The sequence below is a fragment of the Oreochromis niloticus genome, linkage group LG7 (assembly GCF_001858045.2).
Source record: "Oreochromis niloticus isolate F11D_XX linkage group LG7, O_niloticus_UMD_NMBU, whole genome shotgun sequence".
NCBI lineage: Eukaryota > Metazoa > Chordata > Actinopteri > Cichliformes > Cichlidae > Oreochromis > Oreochromis niloticus.
This window is the reverse complement of record NC_031972.2, coordinates 18,089,323-18,108,249: the sequence shown is the minus strand read 5'-3', so window position 1 is coordinate 18,108,249 and position 18,927 is coordinate 18,089,323. Positions and strand designations below refer to the sequence as shown.

The following is an 18,927-nucleotide window of genomic DNA, read 5'->3' as shown; positions in this document are numbered from 1 at the left end:
CACCACGGACCTGAGGTTTCGAGGAAGTACTACCGACTGGCAGAACAAGTTTGACATGGAGCCATCAGAAGGCGTAACGACATGTAGGGGAGAAGAATAAAAGAAAAGAAAGAATGCGTTTAGTGTAAAGTCTTGTAGAAGAAGTTAATTTATGAATGTTTAATCAGTGAGAAATAAGTGCTGACAGTATTGCCTCTCCCTCTCTCTCTGTCTGTCTGTCCCCCCCCCCCAGTATTTGTATGCGTGTTTGAGTCACCCTGAGGAATTTGGTTACATGTTATGGTTAAGGTAACTTTCCAGGAAATCAACGATCACTCAAAGCAAAATGGGCAGGTGTGTGTGTGTGTGTGTGTGTGTGTGAAGGTATACGTTTGGTGGATGCCCTGCACACAAAAACGACATTAAAAACAACATGTAAAAAACACATGGTTCATGACAGACACGACTGTTATTTACCTGCTGCTCATGGTGTTTGTACCTATGTTCTTTGAGTGTCATGCTTTTGTGTGTGCGTACGTGTGATTGTGGTGGCAAATTGCCTGCCCATGTGCTTTTTTTTCTTACAAGAATGTAATATGTCTATGACTATATTTTCTAGTCACATCTTTTTTTCTTTTTCTTTTTTTTGCACTTTAATGAAAATCACGTAAAGTGCGTCAAAGACTCGGCACTGAAGGTTTGGTAAGGGTTACTACCACACAAGTTTCAAGCTGAGGAGAGCCACGGCCTCTTTGCTGCTACCTTAGTAACTTTTACCCCCTCTGTGTATGAACAAACATTGTAAAACACATTGTGACAATCAGAACAATGTGTCCTGCTAAAACAGCGCTCGTCCTGTCCTCTCACGGGGAGCTGTAAACATTGTAAAGTCTCCCGGTAGGCTTTATTTGAAGTCCTTCTTCCCCTCTTCATAGGCGACACCATCCGCCCGTGATTCACTCTTTTAATTTATGCTCCAGCCATGTGTGAGTGGAAGATTTATCCCTACTGTTCTCTCTCTCTCTCTCTCTCTCTCTCTCTCTCTTTCCATTTTTATTAGCAGCATCACCCTCAGGCCTTTACACGGGGTCATCCTCACATAGATTATACACAGGACGAGTCAGCTACCACTAGCTGCAAAGATTGAATGGGAAAGAACTGAGTGCATTTTTTAATTGTATAAAAAAAAGAGTAAAAACAGAAAATTGCACAAAAGCGTGCAAATAACCCGAAAGAATGGCGCATTGTTGAAACTTTACAACAGGATGTAGCATAACCCTGAACATTATGTTCCCGCTTGAAAGACGGCAAGTATCTCTATGTGTATCTCTGCAAAAAAAGATCCCAAACCTGCCGCTGCAGCGTTTGCAGAAATGAATACACTTCGAGCGACTTTGTTTCCAAATCGACTCTGGATGCAGCGAGGATACAGACGGAGACAGGAACAGATTCCTTTAGGGATCTTTAGGGATCGTACGTGTATCCGATCATTGTCTGTTGACGTAAATTTCGTTTCTTCTCATTGTGTTTACTTTCTTGGAAACCACACCTAGAGAGATCTAACAGGCTCAGATGCCAGCCCACATGTGAGTTTATGCCAAAGATGGGGGCCAAAAGAATAGAAGGTCCTGGAAAACGGTAATGAAATAGACGCTATTGTGTATATGTCACGATAATAATATTGATAATAAAATCAAGGATCAGCAGATATTTTATACGCTTTGCATCTATTTGCATATATAAGCGTTGTGAAACCTGGGTTGTTCATGCAGTATTTTTATTCCATTTGCAACATTTCAGTGATTTTTTTCTCTTTTTGGGGGTTTCTTTTTGAGACCCTTAATATACACAAATATGTACCATATCTGCAATCAATCACTACAACAATCCTCTCGTATTTTTCTTGCTCAACAAATGAAAACAGCATCATCATGCTTTTGGAGACATCGATGAGCTTCTGAGCGCGCTCATTCACATCAGAAAAAAACTATTTGTGAGTAATCACAGAGTAAAAGCACGCTTTGTGTTGGAGGCCTTCAAACCGAGGTAGCTTGGGAAATCTCTCTCCGTCCCCCTTTTCAGCTCTGCTTACATGCAATAATGTTATATAATATGGCCATCTGCTCTTCCACGTGGATTCAAAGTATCACTGCCACACAGCCATGTGTGAGTCAAGCCAGTCAACATCTGAACAAGGATGCTCCTTGATGGGATGCCCTCCGTTTAAATGCTCACAGGTGCGCGGATTTATATACCCATTTATACACGTTTCCAATAAACTGCGTCTTTTTGGGGAAGTTGTTTGGTATGCGAACCGTCTTGTCTGTGCACGTCCGTTTGTGCTGCCGTTGTTGCAGTCGAATAGGCCTGAGGCACGTCAAGCAGCCATAGATGAAGGACTGAGGTCCCCCCCGAAAATAACAGCAGCCAGGGGGGGTCTAATTTTCATAGATTTCAGCGCTCTCTAACTAAAAGCGCACCAGTTCGAAGACTGAACGGGTCAAACAGCACAGCAATTACAGCTCTCCAGTGGCATCTAGTGTTACTTCCTGGAACTGTTTCTTTTCTAAATATTAAAGTCTGTTAAATGGACCAAATCAAAGGCTCAAATAAAACAGATCTGCTTTGGCTGATAAAAGCTGGGTGTTTGTCGCAGGCCTGTCTGTATGCTCTGGTAGCTTTTAATTAGGGAAGAAAGCGTCTAGACCGTAGAAGAGGACCGGTGTTGCTCCTGAAAAGCGAAACAAACACACACACACAAACATACAAAAAATCATTCGCAGTCTTCAAATGTTGGCGGGCTATGAATGGAAGATCAATGAATGACAAACATGCCTCATCAGATCATCAGATTCATTTCCTGTATTCATTGCACACATTAGTCAGTGCATAGTGTGCAAGTTGTGATAAGGCTTCTTTAATAACGGGTTTACATGGTGTAATCTATTATTAATGGTTCAGGCATCTGTTACAATGCCAGCTGCAGGGTTTGGCATGTCTAACCCTCTAAAGTGCTAACTCTCCTTTAAAATCCTGAGTCTTCAGCCAACCTTAGACATATATATATATATATATATGTATATATATATATAGAGAGAGAGAGAGAGAGAGAGAGAGGATGTGGAGGGTGAAGGTAACGGTGGTCCCCGTGGTAATCGGAGCACTAGGTGCGGTGACTCCCAAGCTAGGCCAGTGGCTCCAGCAGATCCCGGGAACAACATCGGAGATCTCTGTCCAGAAGAGCGCAGTCCTGGGAACAGCTAAGATACTGCGCAGGACCCTCAAGCTCCCAGGCCTCTGGTAGAGGACCCGAGCTTGAAGGATAAACCGCCCGCAGGGGTGAGATGGGTGTGTTTATATATATATATATATATATATACACAAAATATATATATATATACACACATATATACATATACCAACGTTCTTTTTAAAATCTTTTTGTTAAGTAACAAGTATTAAAAAGGCACTTAATGCTGGGGATGAACCCGCATCATGTCTACACATAACAAAGAATTAATTTCAAATTGTACAAACAGCTAAAAACTTGGCATATCTCATCATGGTGTCCACTATGTCCTTACTAAATTACATGATGGCAATTAGAGAAAAAAAGAAGAAGAGGTAGGTGTAAAAAGTTATCTATGGCAGTCATATCTGAAAATCATGTCCTTAAAAAATAAGAAAAAAATCCAGCACAGACCTGATGCTGGACCTGAGAGATGCATCTGCCTCTAAGGTTGATCCATCTACTGTTCTCTGAAGCCTCAGAAGAAGGATGGCTATCAAAAACCTAATTCTTGAGAAAGGAGTGGTAGAAAAGGTAGAGGTATGGTAAAATATGCAGGAAATTGACTTAAAATCAGAGGGAACCAGTCCGATGAATGGCAACAAGAGTTATAAATCCACCTTTGAAATATTGTTTCAAATTATTATTAATATGCATGGAGGAGGTCAGGAGAGAGGTACAACAAAATAGAGACGACTCTGGCCCTTCCAGCACTTTACAGGAAGGGCCAGAGTTGTCTCTATTCTTTGAGGCGACTGAGGTCCTTCGACATCTGCCGGACAATGCTAAGGATTTTCTACGAGTCTGTTGTGTCCAGTGTAATCCTCTACGCCGTTGCATGCTGGGGGAGCAGGCTGAGGGTCACAGATGCCAACAGACTCAATAAACTGATCTGTAAGGCCAGTAATGTTGTGGGGATGGAGCTGGACTCCCTTAAGGTGGTGTCGGAGAGGCGGATGTTGTCCAAGATAAAGACAATGTTGGATAATACCTCCCACCAACTCCATGACATGCTGGTCAGTCACAGGAGCACGCTCAGTGAGAGACTGAGATTACCAAAAAGCACCACTAAACGACAAGGAAATCATTCCTGCCTGTAGCCATCTCCCTTAACCTAACACACTGTATACTGCAATAGCTACACCCTTTTTGCACATGCTCTTTTTTCTTATTCAGCTATTTATCAATAAGTGACTTATATGTATATATATATATATATGTATGTATATATTGTATATATTGTGATATTTCTTACTTAGTGTATTGTCTGTCTTTGTTACTGTTTGTACTGGAGCACTGTAACCAAAATAATTTCCCCTAGGAATCAATAAAGTATTCTGATTCTGATTCTGATGATTCTGACAACAATGAGTGTCTACAGCTAACTGTAAAACACGGTGGAGGGCCTGTCATGATAGGAACTGCATTTTAGCCAGTGGTGTTGGAGATCTTGTCAAAATTGGTGGAATTGTGAATGCAGAAATGCACCATTAGGATTCGATCTGCAATGAAATATCATTTGGAAATTGTCTGATCATCACCAGCTTTATTTTTCAGTGTGACAGTGATCCCAAACACAATGCACGTGCAGTAAAAGCATAGATAAACACAAAGTGGAACACTATCAGTCAATGATTGGCCTCCCCAGAGCCTGGACATCAATATTACTTGGCAGAGAACAGAACAAAAGGGCAGGCAAAATTTAAAGAAGAAGAGCTTTGAATGCTATTCAAGAAGCTTGGAGAATTATTCCTAAAGACTACTTAAAGAAATGACAAGAAATCTCGTCATTTCTTTCTGTCATTGCAAATTATTTACTTGAACAGCCTCTGATGTGTTACCAGAACATAAGTTTTTGTTTTTTTCACAGCAGTTCGCATAAGAGAATAATCTTAATTTTAGTCAACATATGTGATCGCACATGCAATAAAAGGTATAGTTGTAATTTTACGGTATACAATGAATATACAATATCTGACTCCTCGTTGAGCTGAGTTAACTCGATTTCCAAAAGTATCTCTCAGTTTTCGCCCCTTCCTGGACTCAATTAATTTCGTGATCCAGATCAGTAGATTGACCTGCTACTTGCTGTGATTGCAGCACGTGATAGGCTGCCTGCTACAAGCCCCGCCCAAGTCACGATCCCCTTCGGGTTCTCCGTGACGTCAGTTAGGTGGAGATGGTGATATTATATGTGAAAACTATCTTACACATTCTGGCTATTTCAACAGTGAGACATGGTTATACATAACATAAAAAGAGCGAGAAAAATATAAACGACCCACTTAATTTACACGTCCTCTTCTTATTTAATTGGCCAGCCAGGAGCGTTAGGGAAATTCAAGGCGCACTTTATTGGCTGATTTTGACAGCAATCACGTGTTCTTGGCACACGATTGGCTGAGCTCTTAGGAGGAAGTCAAGTGTCACAACATTTCGGGAGGGATAAGCTCGGAGTTGACAAAAGCGGTTTGCCTCAGTCGAAACATTTCGCCACACTGTAATTTTTTTATTTTTTTTCATTTCCAAGTTGGGTCGTGGACGGACCACGCGGGAAAGGATTACGTTATCCGGGTGCGAACCAACCACCCGCGGCGTGCCGAGTACTTGCTTTCACAGTGGACTTTACCTTCACCGCTCGGCACAGAGAGGAGAGTGGGACTTTATTGTTCAAGGCTAGCTAGCTAGCTTTGCAAAGCGGCTTGTTTTTGTGTGTATTTAGCGTGGACCGCAGGCTATATGGCTGCGAATTACGAACCGATATATGGACTTTCAGAAGATGAGGTAAGCTTTAAACTCAACCAGGGCCATTTAAAAAAAAAAAAAAAAAAAGTATACTACAACCAAGAGTCTCTTCAAGAGGGGTGCAGCCAGAGATGGCCAGCGTTAGCCCGATAGGCAAGCTAACAACCCCTTACCCTGGATAACATTCCAGTGTAATGTTCGGCAGCTGTCAGTTCCTCCCTGTCTTCGTGTCCACTAGTTTTCTCAGCTCATTTTCAGTAGCGCTTTCACCACTGTGACTCCAGTCGTGAAACCAAGCCGTCAAATTTAGTCGAGCAGCCTCTGTTGGTTCGTTCCATCCTCGGTTTAATTCAATTTATGGACGACTTAGAGCTTAACCGCTACCTCGCAATGCTCTATTGTATCCCAGATGTGCAGAATGGAAACCGACCGATTTCTCGGGTGGAATGGCTCGATCCCAGTACAAGCTCGACCGCTGTGTCAGATTTAAACACCACCTCTTGTTTGTAATCGTGGCTGCCTGATAAGTGAGGTGATCACCGAAGGAGTTGGATGTAGAGGACTGTGTTGCCATGGCATTCAGATTTACATAAAGCATGTAGCCATTAATTATGAAATAATACGAGCGTTATTGTTTTTTTTGTTTTTTTTTTTAATACTGCAGCATCATAGTCACGAGTCAAATATTGGACATTTTTTTTTTAAAACAGGGGAGCTGTCGTATAATCAGTTATATGTTAGGAGCAGTCTACTCTCAAATGGCAAGCAGTGTGGATTTTTTTGTTTTGGATAATCCTGGCGGACAGCTAAAAATAAATCTTTAATGGTTTTTTAAAGGGGAAATAGGGGTGTGACTCTTGATTGTTGAATTTGCACTCTGCCTGCATTTGACTCATCTGTCTGTCTGACCAGGAAGGATGCAAGAGGGTTCAGCTTCAGCAATTCACTGAATCTGTGTTACGTAGATGCACTTTCAACCCTGTGAAGTTAGTTTCTCTAACATCAATCTAGGGATTGGCCGATTTAGCTCCCGATTATCAATATTGGATGTATTGGCCACTGGTAATTTGTTCTGTCACATCAAGTTTTTAGTATGTTATGTGACTTAAATGTTTCAGTGACAGCAAAGAGGAAACAAATACCAACAGCACCACCAAAATAATGATAACAGGGGGAAAGATCTTTATTGGCTAGAAAATATTTTTAACATCAGGTTTGAAATGTTGGCGGAGAATTTAGGTGCCTTCTTATGTTAACATTGTAGTTATTATCTTTTTTTTTTTTTATAATCATTAGAAGGTGAACACTATCATTTAACCCATTGATAGCTCTGTGGTACCCTGCAGATATGAGGCTTGTCTGTAAAACCATCCCTCACACACTCTAAACAGATGGGGATAGTATTCACTGATGATTATGCCATGAAACAAAGCATTTGCTGTGATCATGAGGTAAACATTCAGTAATGCACCCCACTCCCCTGTTCTTCTCACGTTGTCATCTGGTGTTATGCTAGCATCATTAACTATGTCAGAGACCTCCCCAGTAAATTAATTGCAGCTGCAGTGACTTGGAGAAAAGTGTAGACACAGCCTGGCACGAGGTGGTTTAGCGTATTGTCTACATATTTTGGGATACTGCGTTTGAGTTTTAGTGCCAAGTTACAAACTGCCATTTATTTATAGGTGAGCTTTATTGATTTAAAAAGCAGCTCATTGCAGCTGGCTGCTTGAAATATCTTGGATGACTTCACTTAGCTAATTAAATGTTTTGACCGGTCATCTCTTTCCCTCTGTCCACAGCATGAAACACGAGTGTTACGCGTTAAGGTCATTGCAGGAATTGATCTTGCGAAGAAAGACATCCTTGGAGCCAGGTGCGTATCATGGAATTTTTGAGAACACGTCAGAAGATACTGTTTTTGTCTAAATAATAGAAGTGTTAGGTTGCTTTCCTGTCATCATTGTGAAGGCCTGGTGAGTGGACTTGGGCTTCTTTCTTTCTGGTGCTCTACACGTTCTCTTCCTTCACAAAACTAGGGTGTTTTGGGACCTAAAAGAATGCATACACATCATCACAGTTCAGATAGGTCATGCCAAACATGTCAGCTACTTCACTCACTAATAATGATTCGCCACGGATCATTACATAAAGAAATCCATGCTTAAGGAAAACTAGACAGGCCTTAGTTCTAGCATTGTGTTTAGCATCCCCACTCTTTGGGGTTCTCCTTCTAGCTAGTCCTTTTTAACCTTGAGCAGCACAGTGTTATGCACGGTTCCTACATTCCTTCTAGTTACAGACCTTGCACCTCAATTGTTAATCAATGACTTCCATCCTGCCTCTTCTATCCTACTCATAACCCACCTCTGTTACCCTTCTTCCAGATAAAAGAGCTTGACTAATTATTATACATGCCACATACCTTCTCACATGTGGGAACACAGTGGTTAAACTTTTTATGATCTCTGAAGCGTTATGTCCATCAATGTCCCCTTCCCATGTGTGATTCTGTGAAGTGCAACAGACTGTTAATACAGTTTTTACATGATGTTACATAATAACCCTCTGTGGAGTTATTATAATTTTTTTTTGTTAAGCATTGTAACTTCTGCTCCTTGAATTTTAATTACCCACAGCTTTGCTTTTGCTCTAATAATATGCTGAATGACTCGCTGTCACTTCTATCAACACCACCTCTACCATCCTGCTGGCTGTTGTTGTATTTTTCCATGTGCCAGTCAGAGACTTTCTTCTTAATTTGAAACTAGCTTTCTAGTGTCAAACTAAACATGGAATATTCATTATGCTGAAGCTCAAACATCCATTAGAAATAGCAATTACCAAAGAGCCACTTAAATGGCACAGCATTTCAAATCTTAACATGTGATCGCCTTTTGCTGTTATAGGTCTTTTAGCTACATCTTACCGAATGCCTGTTTAGGTTTGCAAGTGTGATTGAAATGCAAAACATGTAGCAAGACTTCGCAGGACAGACTCACTGAAGATTGCTTATCATCATTCTTTGAAGTAACATGTTACATGATGCTGTAAAGAAAACTTAAACTATATTAAACTGTATTATAATATCTGTCTGAAATCACCACAGGAGCTCTACAAGCCTCTTCTGAATTTGAGCTCTGTGCTTACTGTTGATCATAGTAATGTATCTGAATTGTAAGAATGCAGACATTGTCTGAGGAAGAGCTTGGCATGTGTAGCACTGTGTGAGTGCTACTCGCATGCCAGAGTGTATGTGTTAGCATCCTGATGCCCTGCTGGCAGGACAGCTCAGCCTGGCTCAGGAGAAAGCTGAACTGTAATGCAGTGCACTGAATGAGGTCTTGATGTGTGGCTAGCTACCACAGGAGACAGTGCTGACTTGGCAGTCTGTCACCTCATAAGATGCTCAAACAGTGCCAGCCTGTTCTTTTCTTCTTTTTGCTCCAAATGTGTTCCTGTCGGTGCTCCTTTGTGGCTCGTGTGTTACATTCTGTTGTTTCAGATTAAATGAAACACTCTGAGGTTTTGTTTTCACCGTTTTTGAGCAGCGATGAGAGAAAGTCAAGGAAGTAACTTCAAAGAGCAAGTGGACGGGGCTATGTTTTGATTCCGGCTGCTTTGGTATCTTTAATCTTGTGTTGACCACAAGTAGCCTGTCTCTCACCCTTAGAAGGACTTTTGCTCATAGAAGGAAGGAGACAAGAAGTCTCAGTGCAGCTGGGATACAGTGGTCTCATTGTTTTTGTTTAGTCACAGCATATCACAGAACCACACAAACACACAATTAGAAGCTGTGTTCCTGAAGATGTTAATTAGCAGGACCCGTTTTGCCTAGGGTATGTTTGCAACTCCTTTAATATCCGTCTGTCTGCCCATCTATCTTCGTTCTTATTCTTTTGTTTTATATCAACTTCTTCCTTCAAATGAAAGTAAGACTGCACTGTAGCTGCCAGGCAAAATGTAATTTTGGTATATCCGAAGTGAAACTGAATTGCTGATTAGGTCAATCCTAATGCTATGGTTACTGATTATGTCCAAATAGATTTAAAACCCACTCACTAATATTTTGATATTTTAAAAAGTGTTTAAAATCCTGTCTTTAACCTTATACTAAGCAGTTCTTGCTAAGCAGCCACAATTGTAGCTCCTGAGACCACAAGAGGTTATTACAGGATGCTGTGGCAGTAAATTCTGTGAAGGGTGTTGAAACGTGCCATGTGGGTCGTGCCAGAAACCCCAAATCATCATCTCGACACAAAACAGCAATCGCACCGTTCACCTGTGTCAACTCAGCATACTGCTAATTTGACCAAAGACATCTGAAGCCGAAGCAGTCGCGTTCTCGACTGCAGTTGTTTGAAGAGTAAGTAGCAGGGGAAGGGTTATAGTAGTAGCAGGCAGTTATTGAGTTGCCTAAATTGCCCTACTAACATTATGTTCCACATCATCTTCATATACCACAGATAACAGTGTCTGGTGGTGGCTAACATGTATATTAGCTGTGTTGATAACACTTAATTTCAGTTCTCTTCATGATGTTGGGGAACAGCTAAGGTGTGTGAATATATTTTAATGATTTAAAGTCTGAACTTGGCTCTCTTGATTGGAATCCAGGTTACATATTGATGAGATATCAAGTTGGCAAGTCACCACAAGGACAATTATAAACTCATTTGTAATGCAGGTAATATGCATCTGTCGATAAGTTACAGTTGTTTTTATAAATTGTGGACTGCAAGGTACTAATTAAGGTGTATTACATATGCTTTCACTGAATAAATCTCTAATGTCAGTGTAGCCATCTCTCTTCTAACACTACTAGAGAAACTAATTTGAACCTGCAAATGCAGAAAAGTGTAATTCACACCAAACTGTCTCAGCACATATATCTTATTACATTAGGTTGAGCAAAGGAAAAACCTTTTCTTAGTCTGTGCAGAAACCCTGTCGTTGCTTTGCTTCTTTCTCGCTTTGCTCTTTGTCTTTTTTTTTAACCTCCAAACACTAGCTTTCTATAAACCGAGTTGATTAACTTGATCAATAAAAAGTTATTATACTGCAGTGTCTTTTAGATATCCTATTTAGATGTATAAATGCACAAGTAAAAGCATCCTCTGTGTTAATTGCGCTATAATTTTAATGTAAAAGTTTCATGTAGGACTATGTAACTTTGCAAAGTCACCTTCTCCACATGTACACAGACCTTTTAAATAGTTAGTTCTCCCAGGGAAGGGTTTTGGCAAAGTGTGGCATGGTACCAGGTGTTGCCTGCTGTGACTAACATCAGCAGACTAATTGGTCTTCGCTGTGAACAGTAGATCACCGCTCAGACCAGAGCTCACTGGAGATTTCTACCCTGTCAGCACCTTCAAATAAGCCATGTGGGGAGTTTTAAATAGCACAGTCACACATGGTCTGCTTATTGTTTGTACTGCTCTCCTCAAAACGTTTAGCTGTTTCTATTTTTAGCAGTTTTTACCGATAAGACATGATTTTTATTTCTCAGGATACTCAAATGGAAGGAGTTTCTAACTAAGGTGCACCAATCGCAATTTTCTTTTTCTTCTAAGTGTGAACTGTCTACACTGGAACTATAACTGATTGCACTGAGAAAAAAAAGTCAATTTGTTTGTATATGCTAATATGTAATTTGCTTTGGTCTTTTATCACTTTGGAAATCATTGTTTTGATATGGAAATTAAATGAAATATGAAATGTATGTATCCTACTTATTATAGATGTATGTTGTTTGTTATATTTATTGCTGGGAGCAGATGGTTTGAATTTGGATATGCTTCTGACTTTTTTTTTTTCTGCTTTGGTTTTGCAGTGATCCGTACGTCAAGCTTTCCCTCTATGTTGCTGACGAAACTAGAGAGCTTGCCCTAGTCCAAACAAAAACGATTAAAAAGGTAAGTCCATAAATAAACAGTGACTTTGAAGCGTTGAACTGTAGCATGTTTAGTCTGATGTTTGTTGTCTTAGAGGTCCTGTTTATGTCTTGGGTGACGCAGTCACAAGTGGACAGCTACTCTGCAAATAAACATGGAGCCTACGGAAGTTTTGCAAACCAGCTTAATTATTAAGGGTCTCAAATTAAAGTCTAATTAATCTTGACTCAAAACATTGTGCTGCTCTATGTTAATTTTACAGCCAGTCTCACCAGCAGGGCACCTGTCGCTAATGGGAGAACTATTGTAAATGGCTGAAGCTAACGGGAAACGAGCAGTAGTTTGGAGATATTTCATGCTATCACACTAATGTGCTGGTGAGATTTCTTATCGTGTACATGTACAGTTGTAAACAGACTTGTTGGGAATAAGTCTGTTAGCCAGTACTAGTGCAAGAGGACGTTGTGTTTCTCCACTGGTAGGAAGAACACCGATTGTGTAGGCGTTCTTTAAATGTGGCTCCAGATAAATTTATGTACACACTGCTAAAACAAGCGAATGGCATTGTGTAGCCCACGGCATATCTGAATATGGTGTGAGCAGTCAAATCTGCGTGTGCATTCTCACACCTGTACTTGGAGGTTTCTCCTTGTGATTGGATCACCCAAGATGCATGTTAATTCCAGGTGAGAACAGAGCCGTAGCTTTATTCCTTAGTCACACACACTCAGTCACCAATGGCAGCAGACTGCTATGCAAGAAGTAATCTGGAGTTCATTGTACTGCCTGATGGTGCTTTGGCACATGGAGGGATCGAATGGCCAGCCCCTATATTAGTGGAGAGCTCACTCGACCACCTGAGCCTTGAAAGCCCAGTGAACTCTAATGAACCTACTTGTATTGCTTGGCTAGCTTGGCCATCCCTGCCAAACTAATCTACTTCCACACCTGCACTTTAGATGGGCCTTTTCAGCCACTTAAATGTGCACTTATTGAGTCCCTTTTAAAGTCACAGGTGTGGGATCACAGATCATCTTAATACAAACACACACTCCGTACCCCCACACCTGCCAGTCAAGGCAAAGCTCCAGAAAGGCACAAAAAGGCAGGGCTTCCTTTATCTGTTCAGGACAGTCTAGAGCAGGGGTCCCCAATCTCAGTCCACGAGGGCCGGTGTCCCTGCAGGTTTTAGATCTCACCCTGGGTCAACACACCTGAATCACATGATTAGCTCATTACCAGGCCTCTGGAGAACTTCAAGACATGTTGAGAAGGTAATTTATTCATTTAAATCAGCTGTGATGGATCAAGGACACATCTAAAACCTGCAGGGACACCGGCCCTCGTGGACTGAGATTGGGGACACTTGGTCTAGAGGGAGACACTGGTCGAGCTCTTTACCCCGTGGCCTATTTTTGAGGAGGAAATCTGTTCACAGCAGGGGGAGCTATTACTTGCCATTATTGTAAACCCAGGACAGGAGACATTTCCAATTCAAAGGAAGCTGTAATTTGAATGGAAGTGCATATTGATTGCCAGGATTTTTGAATTTTCTGAGCTGTATGGTTTAAATTTCATCTGAAATGTGTTGGGTTCTGCTGCACTCCATTTTATTCTTTTCTGAGGCTGTACTTTATAATATGCAGGGGTTAAACTTTAAAGCATAGCTTGACTCAGTTTCTTACTTCCTGGTAGTAAAGTTGGTTATAAGAAGCTGCCAACGAAAGCCTGTGTTGGAGTCAAGCAGCTCAGGCCCACATGCAGCCAAACATATGCTGCCAGTGGCCATGGTTTTCTTTATAGGATATAAATAGCTGACAATAGCACTGCTATGTGGAGCAGAAAAAGAAGCAGTGGTGCTGAGCTCTTCTGTGGGCTTCATGTGTCTTTAAGTGGGACACCTTTGATGGCATCTTTGTTGTTGAAGCTAAGAGTTTGGCTTGTGGCAAGATGACATGAAAAAAATGGGATATGACAAAGAAATAAAAAGCCAATCTGAGGCAAACATCAGTATCTAGACGATGCCCTGAGCACAGAAGAGCTGAGGTTAGGCTGTTCTGGATATTTTTATTTTTGTTTTTGCCTTGTGAGCCGTGGATTTCATTAATATTGTTCGTAAATCACAGCAAAAAATCCTGGCACAACTTCACCTGCTTCCAAGGTGCATGGAGAAGATGAAAGAATTAAAAAAGCAGGAACTCCAGCAACACTTGAGAAACAAAGAACAGCTTTAATAATTGACCAACGCGTTTCGGCTTGTGGCCTTATTAATATTGTTCGTCCAAGTACAGCGAGTTAATTTGTAATTGTGGTATCTCAGTAGTTTTAGTACAGATGTTATTTTATCACTGCTGTAAAACATTTAATGTTTATTATTCAGTGTAACTTGTGAAATTCAGGTTTCATTGACATTTGAGTGTTTAAGTCATTTGAGTCACCAAAGGAATTTTAATGAGAACTGTCACTTAGTTCTCAGTCTAATAAAAACATCAAATGTGTGAGGCAGAAGGAGAGTGGATTGGGGGGGGGTGTAACTGCTGAGCTGATGCATCCAGAAAGTGGGTGAAAATCCTCACGCCTGTTAATCTGAAGGCTTATTCTTATCACAGGAGCAAGTTTGCTGCAAACCACCTCTAACAATATAAGAGAGGATCATTGGCATGCCAGATAGAGCCTAATTTTGCACTTGGCCTCTCTTCTCTCACTCTGAGTGGGATGCTTTTCATACATCTGTTCTTTTCTGTGTAAACTAATGATGCTGTTTATTGTGTCTTAATGCAGTTATTCATTGTGGCTTCTGTACACTGTGTTTCAGACCCTCAACCCAAAATGGAACGAAGAATTCTACTTTAGAGTGAGTTCAGATTTTGAAATGCTTTCTTGAATGATGATGATTATTTTTATTTTTTATGTTTTTGCTTTGACAGTCTGTTATTGCTCTGCTTTGGAGAAGTAGTTGTATAGCTGTGAATCTTTGGTTGCAGTTTAACATGACGATGAGACCCACGTCTTCCACCCCTGTAATCAGACAGGACATTATAAGCATAGTGACATATATATGATAACTCTAGACTGAGGGTCTTTAGTTCATTGTTAGGTGGTTGCTAGGCATCTATAATTCGAGTTTTGTGAATATAAATAGATAACATTGTTGTGAAATTAAAACGATAGAATACTTTATAAGATGTCATGGGTGAATAAATGATACGAACTGGTCATTTCCCGTTGTTAGGTAGTTAAGTCGCATAATGATGTCATAATGTGTAATATGGATAACAGCCTTTTAAGAGTACAAGTTGTACCTTTGTGTCAACTTTGATTGCTCAACTCCTGATAGTGTAGGAGTTGTTTATGAGGAAACAGATTATAGTAAAATGGGCAGTGCAGCTCAGGCTTGTATTTCAATAATTAGACAGCTGACTACCTTCTAAGACTCTGCACAGTCTTGAATTATTACAAAACAAAAGCAAGCAGCCAGTTACTCGCAAATGCACATACATTTTGACATAAACAGCAAGCAACTTCTCTAACATCTTCCTTGTTATTTTGTTGCTCCCACAGGTGTGTCCACAGAATCACAGGCTACTCTTTGAGGTGTTTGATGAAAACAGACTGGTAAGATTCCCACTTTTGTAGATTTATTTAGTTGTCTCGTGTCGTTTAATCTGCTTCGTGCAATCTGTTCTCCTTGGAAATATTTGCACAATATATTGTCTTTCATTTAATGTCCTATGGTGATAATTTGCTTTCCAGTAGCACTTTATTTTGTTCTCTAGTCTCAGTTACGCCAATAAAACATAATGTGATGACTGTAAAACTGATATTGCTAAATTTGTCTCAAACAGTTCTGCTTTCATTATACCGCAGAGATTTTCAATAACTCGGAATAAGTTTTATTGACTTTGTCTGCCCTTCCTCATGTGTTAACAGTTTTCGTGATGTGAACCATTTTCCTGGTTTAACATGACATGATTTCAGCTGTAGGATTTGTAGATTATAAACAGCATACAGCTTGTTTGACTGCTAGTTTCAGTACTCTGCTTTCAGACTGTAATCCACTAACAGCACCTACATTCCTCTTATGTCAAATTTCTCAGATTTCCCCCACAGACGAGAACACTGGTTTCCTTGACTTGTGAAATTAAAACCCTGTTTAGGCCCTCAGTTGCCTTGACAACTAGATTAAATGTCTGCACATTGTCAAGTCTTGCAGTGAGTAAAACCATCACAAATGGGTCTTGTAATCAATTTACTAATTCACTCTTGGCTCTAAACTTGACCTTGGTTGGAGTATCTTCAGAGAAGGCGTGCATAAGAAAAGTGGTTGCTGACACCGTGGAGTCATTGTTCTGTAGAATAAGCAAAAGGCTCTGCTAGCAGTGTTATTTGTTTCCTATGTCTTCTCAGTACCTCTGGGTCCTGGGTTTGATGTTGTATAAAACAAACAGCGGATGCAGCCCAACATAGTTTTGGTGATCTTGGCTGGATAAGGCACATTCTGTCGGGGCCTCTCAGATTCAGGGCTGTTGCTGAGGACCATCGTGGGAGGTTGAAACATTTGGGATTTGTTTGGGGAGTGTCTTTTTGTAACAACACGTTCTCCAGTTTTATTACTAGGTGAACCATATAAATATGTGAATATTTCATTGATCTAAACATGTAACACATGTCTAACTTGCTCATTTGCACTCCGTCCTTTCTAAAACGTGCAGCTCTAATTTTCCTTCAGTATAGTGAGCACTCTCTTTATAAGAGGATGACACGAGAGCACAGCACAGGCAGCCTCAAGCACGGTCCTCTCCTTATATGTCCGAGGAGGTGCTTTTTGTCTTTCTCTTGGTGCGTGCCAAGGCAGCTCCCCCACCACTGGTCAGCATTTCTTTGAAGGGACTACTTGTACTTTTGTATTTAATAATAAACAGTTTAATAAGATGACAACTTGGAATAGTTTTGTACTATTGTGCTAGAGCATAGTACAAATATAAGAGAGCTATGTATGACACCGATGGTTGAATTTGAAGAAGAGGCTGAATAGACCTACAGCACAGTGCAGTTTGAAGCAGGCATGTTATGTCATTTGGCAAGCTGGGCTCGCTGCCATTGGACCACACATTGGCATTTTGTTTCTTTTATACAGAACATTCCCCATAACATTTCTCACACAGACACACATTTATTGACTGTGCCTAACACTGCAGGCAGTGTGTCATCACTAAGTGTAACTGGCTGCCAAGCCATGAGTCTTCCTGTATTACAGTGTCTTTCTTTTGGCTTCTTTGTCCAGTCAGTATCGCTTCTCGATGCCCTCTTGTCGACAATGCAGAGCTTTGATATTTATTTTTTTCCATTCGTTTGAAATACTACAGGCTGCTGGTTGCAACTTGTTTTTTGAAAAAGATAAGGTGACACACTGTGGTCTAAGCCATAGGTCGAACCAGTCCAAGCGGTTAAAACAAGGCAGTTGCTTTTCAAGCGTGTAGCTCTGAAATGGCAAATTGTGATAGGGGCTTTGTCAGTGCACGGAGGCGGACAACTCCCCCACTAACTCTGGCTTCAGGGCAAAGTAGTCCAACTCCCACTTTTTCACATGATGATGCTGTGGTGAATCAAATTGTAGGAGTGTTTTTTACATTAATGTACAGTATGTTTCATATAAAGTGTCTTTTCCTGTGTTGTAACTTGGAGTTAGGCATTAGAATTTGTGTGTGATTTCATTCAGCATTACAGGCTAGGATCACAGCAAAGTTGTGTCTCGGACTGCTTTTGGATGCAAAAGGAATGACCTATAAAAGCAGCGTCAAATGTTTGGCTGTGTATGGCAGACATTGCATGTTTATTCTGTTTCAAGTAGACATGCCTTTTTCCGAGTGAGGACCGTGCTGTTCGCTTTATCAAAGCTGTGATCTGTCAGATACTCTGCTCTTTACTCTCAATCTCACTTTTTTTTTTCTTGATCCATTTTTAGCACCAACTTCCTTATGCTTCTTGTTTTTCTGTTTCCAAGCTGCAAGACGTTACAGGATAAATTATATTCTCCAGACTTGGTGTTGAATTTTTGACATGATTGGCACCAAGTGGCAATTGGTGATCAGTTAACAAGTAACCTTGCTGTGAATCTAGAATCTAGAAGTTATTGATGCTTTCCTTGTCCCTTCCATTTCTTTCTTCTCCTTCAGTTCACAGCATGTCTTTTCCAGAACAGGCTGATTGCAGGCAGCACTGAATGACTGGAATCGTTCAATGCCGAAGGAGTTGAGTGGGAGCAAATAAACAGCTGACTGGCATTGCCAACATTGCTGCACTTATTTTCGTAATAATGCTCTAATTTTATCGAGCTTTCCCATTTTGATCACATTGCTAAACTTTCACCCCTCCCTAAAAATCCAAAACTGCTCGCCATTTAGTTAAGTTTGATCCAAAAAGAGAGTGTTTAGTCAACGATATCTATCTAAAAGAAGTCATAAGAAAGTTTCTGTAGATGAGCATGCAGTGGTTCGGCCATCTGTCACTCTAGTTAAGTTTCTGTTAACTTATTTTTAAATTCAAAGAAATCCACAGTCAAAAGAACGAAACTACTTGTATTTAAGATGAATATGTTGGGAACTTCTTTTGTTAAATAATATGAGCCACTATTGAAAAAGGAATGAGTTATGATTTAATTTAATAGGTGTACTCTTGGTGAGTGGTGTTTTGATATTGAGTGCTACTCTGGGGAAACTGAGCTACTCTTACTGAGAGATCAATTTTAGCAAATGAAATCAAATTCCAGATGATGTTTAAATTATGAAGTAAATAGTTTAAAAACTCATGAAGCCAGATGAAAAGAGATTAATGAGATGTGGAGGCAGGGGAATTGGCAGGGTTAGAAAAAGTTCACGTTAATAGAGGGGAGGATGGATAGGAGTAAGCAAGCAGGATGTAGGTGGGGTCGGTGGGGGGGGGTGTTCATTTGGTACGTGAGGGCAGTATGGGATCGTAACAGGAGATGGCAGGGCCATTTGTAGTCACGTGACTGCCAGG

The 18,927-nt window shown here is 40.6% G+C and overlaps 1 protein-coding gene and 1 long non-coding RNA gene across 3 annotated transcripts in view; one reads left to right on the top strand and one right to left on the bottom strand.

Moving 5' to 3' along the window:
* Positions 1-1,749: 1,749 nt before the first annotated feature.
* On the bottom strand, positions 1,750-5,601 carry LOC112847573 (uncharacterized). The gene is made up of 3 exons (XR_003221183.1): positions 5,554-5,601; positions 3,683-3,778; positions 1,750-2,710 (listed from the first exon to the last, which is right to left on the bottom strand). It is a non-coding gene; the product is annotated as an uncharacterized LOC112847573 (long non-coding RNA).
* Positions 5,602-5,723: 122 nt separating this feature from the next.
* Positions 5,724-18,927, top strand: part of nedd4l (NEDD4 like E3 ubiquitin protein ligase) — a 43,468-nt gene continuing 30,264 nt past the window's right edge. For both annotated transcript variants that reach the window (XM_013275199.3, XM_013275198.3), the window contains exons 1-5: positions 5,724-6,052; positions 7,816-7,889; positions 11,847-11,928; positions 14,723-14,761; positions 15,469-15,522. In XM_013275199.3, the coding sequence (XP_013130653.1) occupies positions 6,008-6,052; positions 7,816-7,889; positions 11,847-11,928; positions 14,723-14,761; positions 15,469-15,522 (294 nt within the window). In that variant the 5' untranslated portion in view covers positions 5,724-6,007. The remainder of the gene's footprint in view (positions 6,053-7,815; positions 7,890-11,846; positions 11,929-14,722; positions 14,762-15,468; positions 15,523-18,927) is intronic.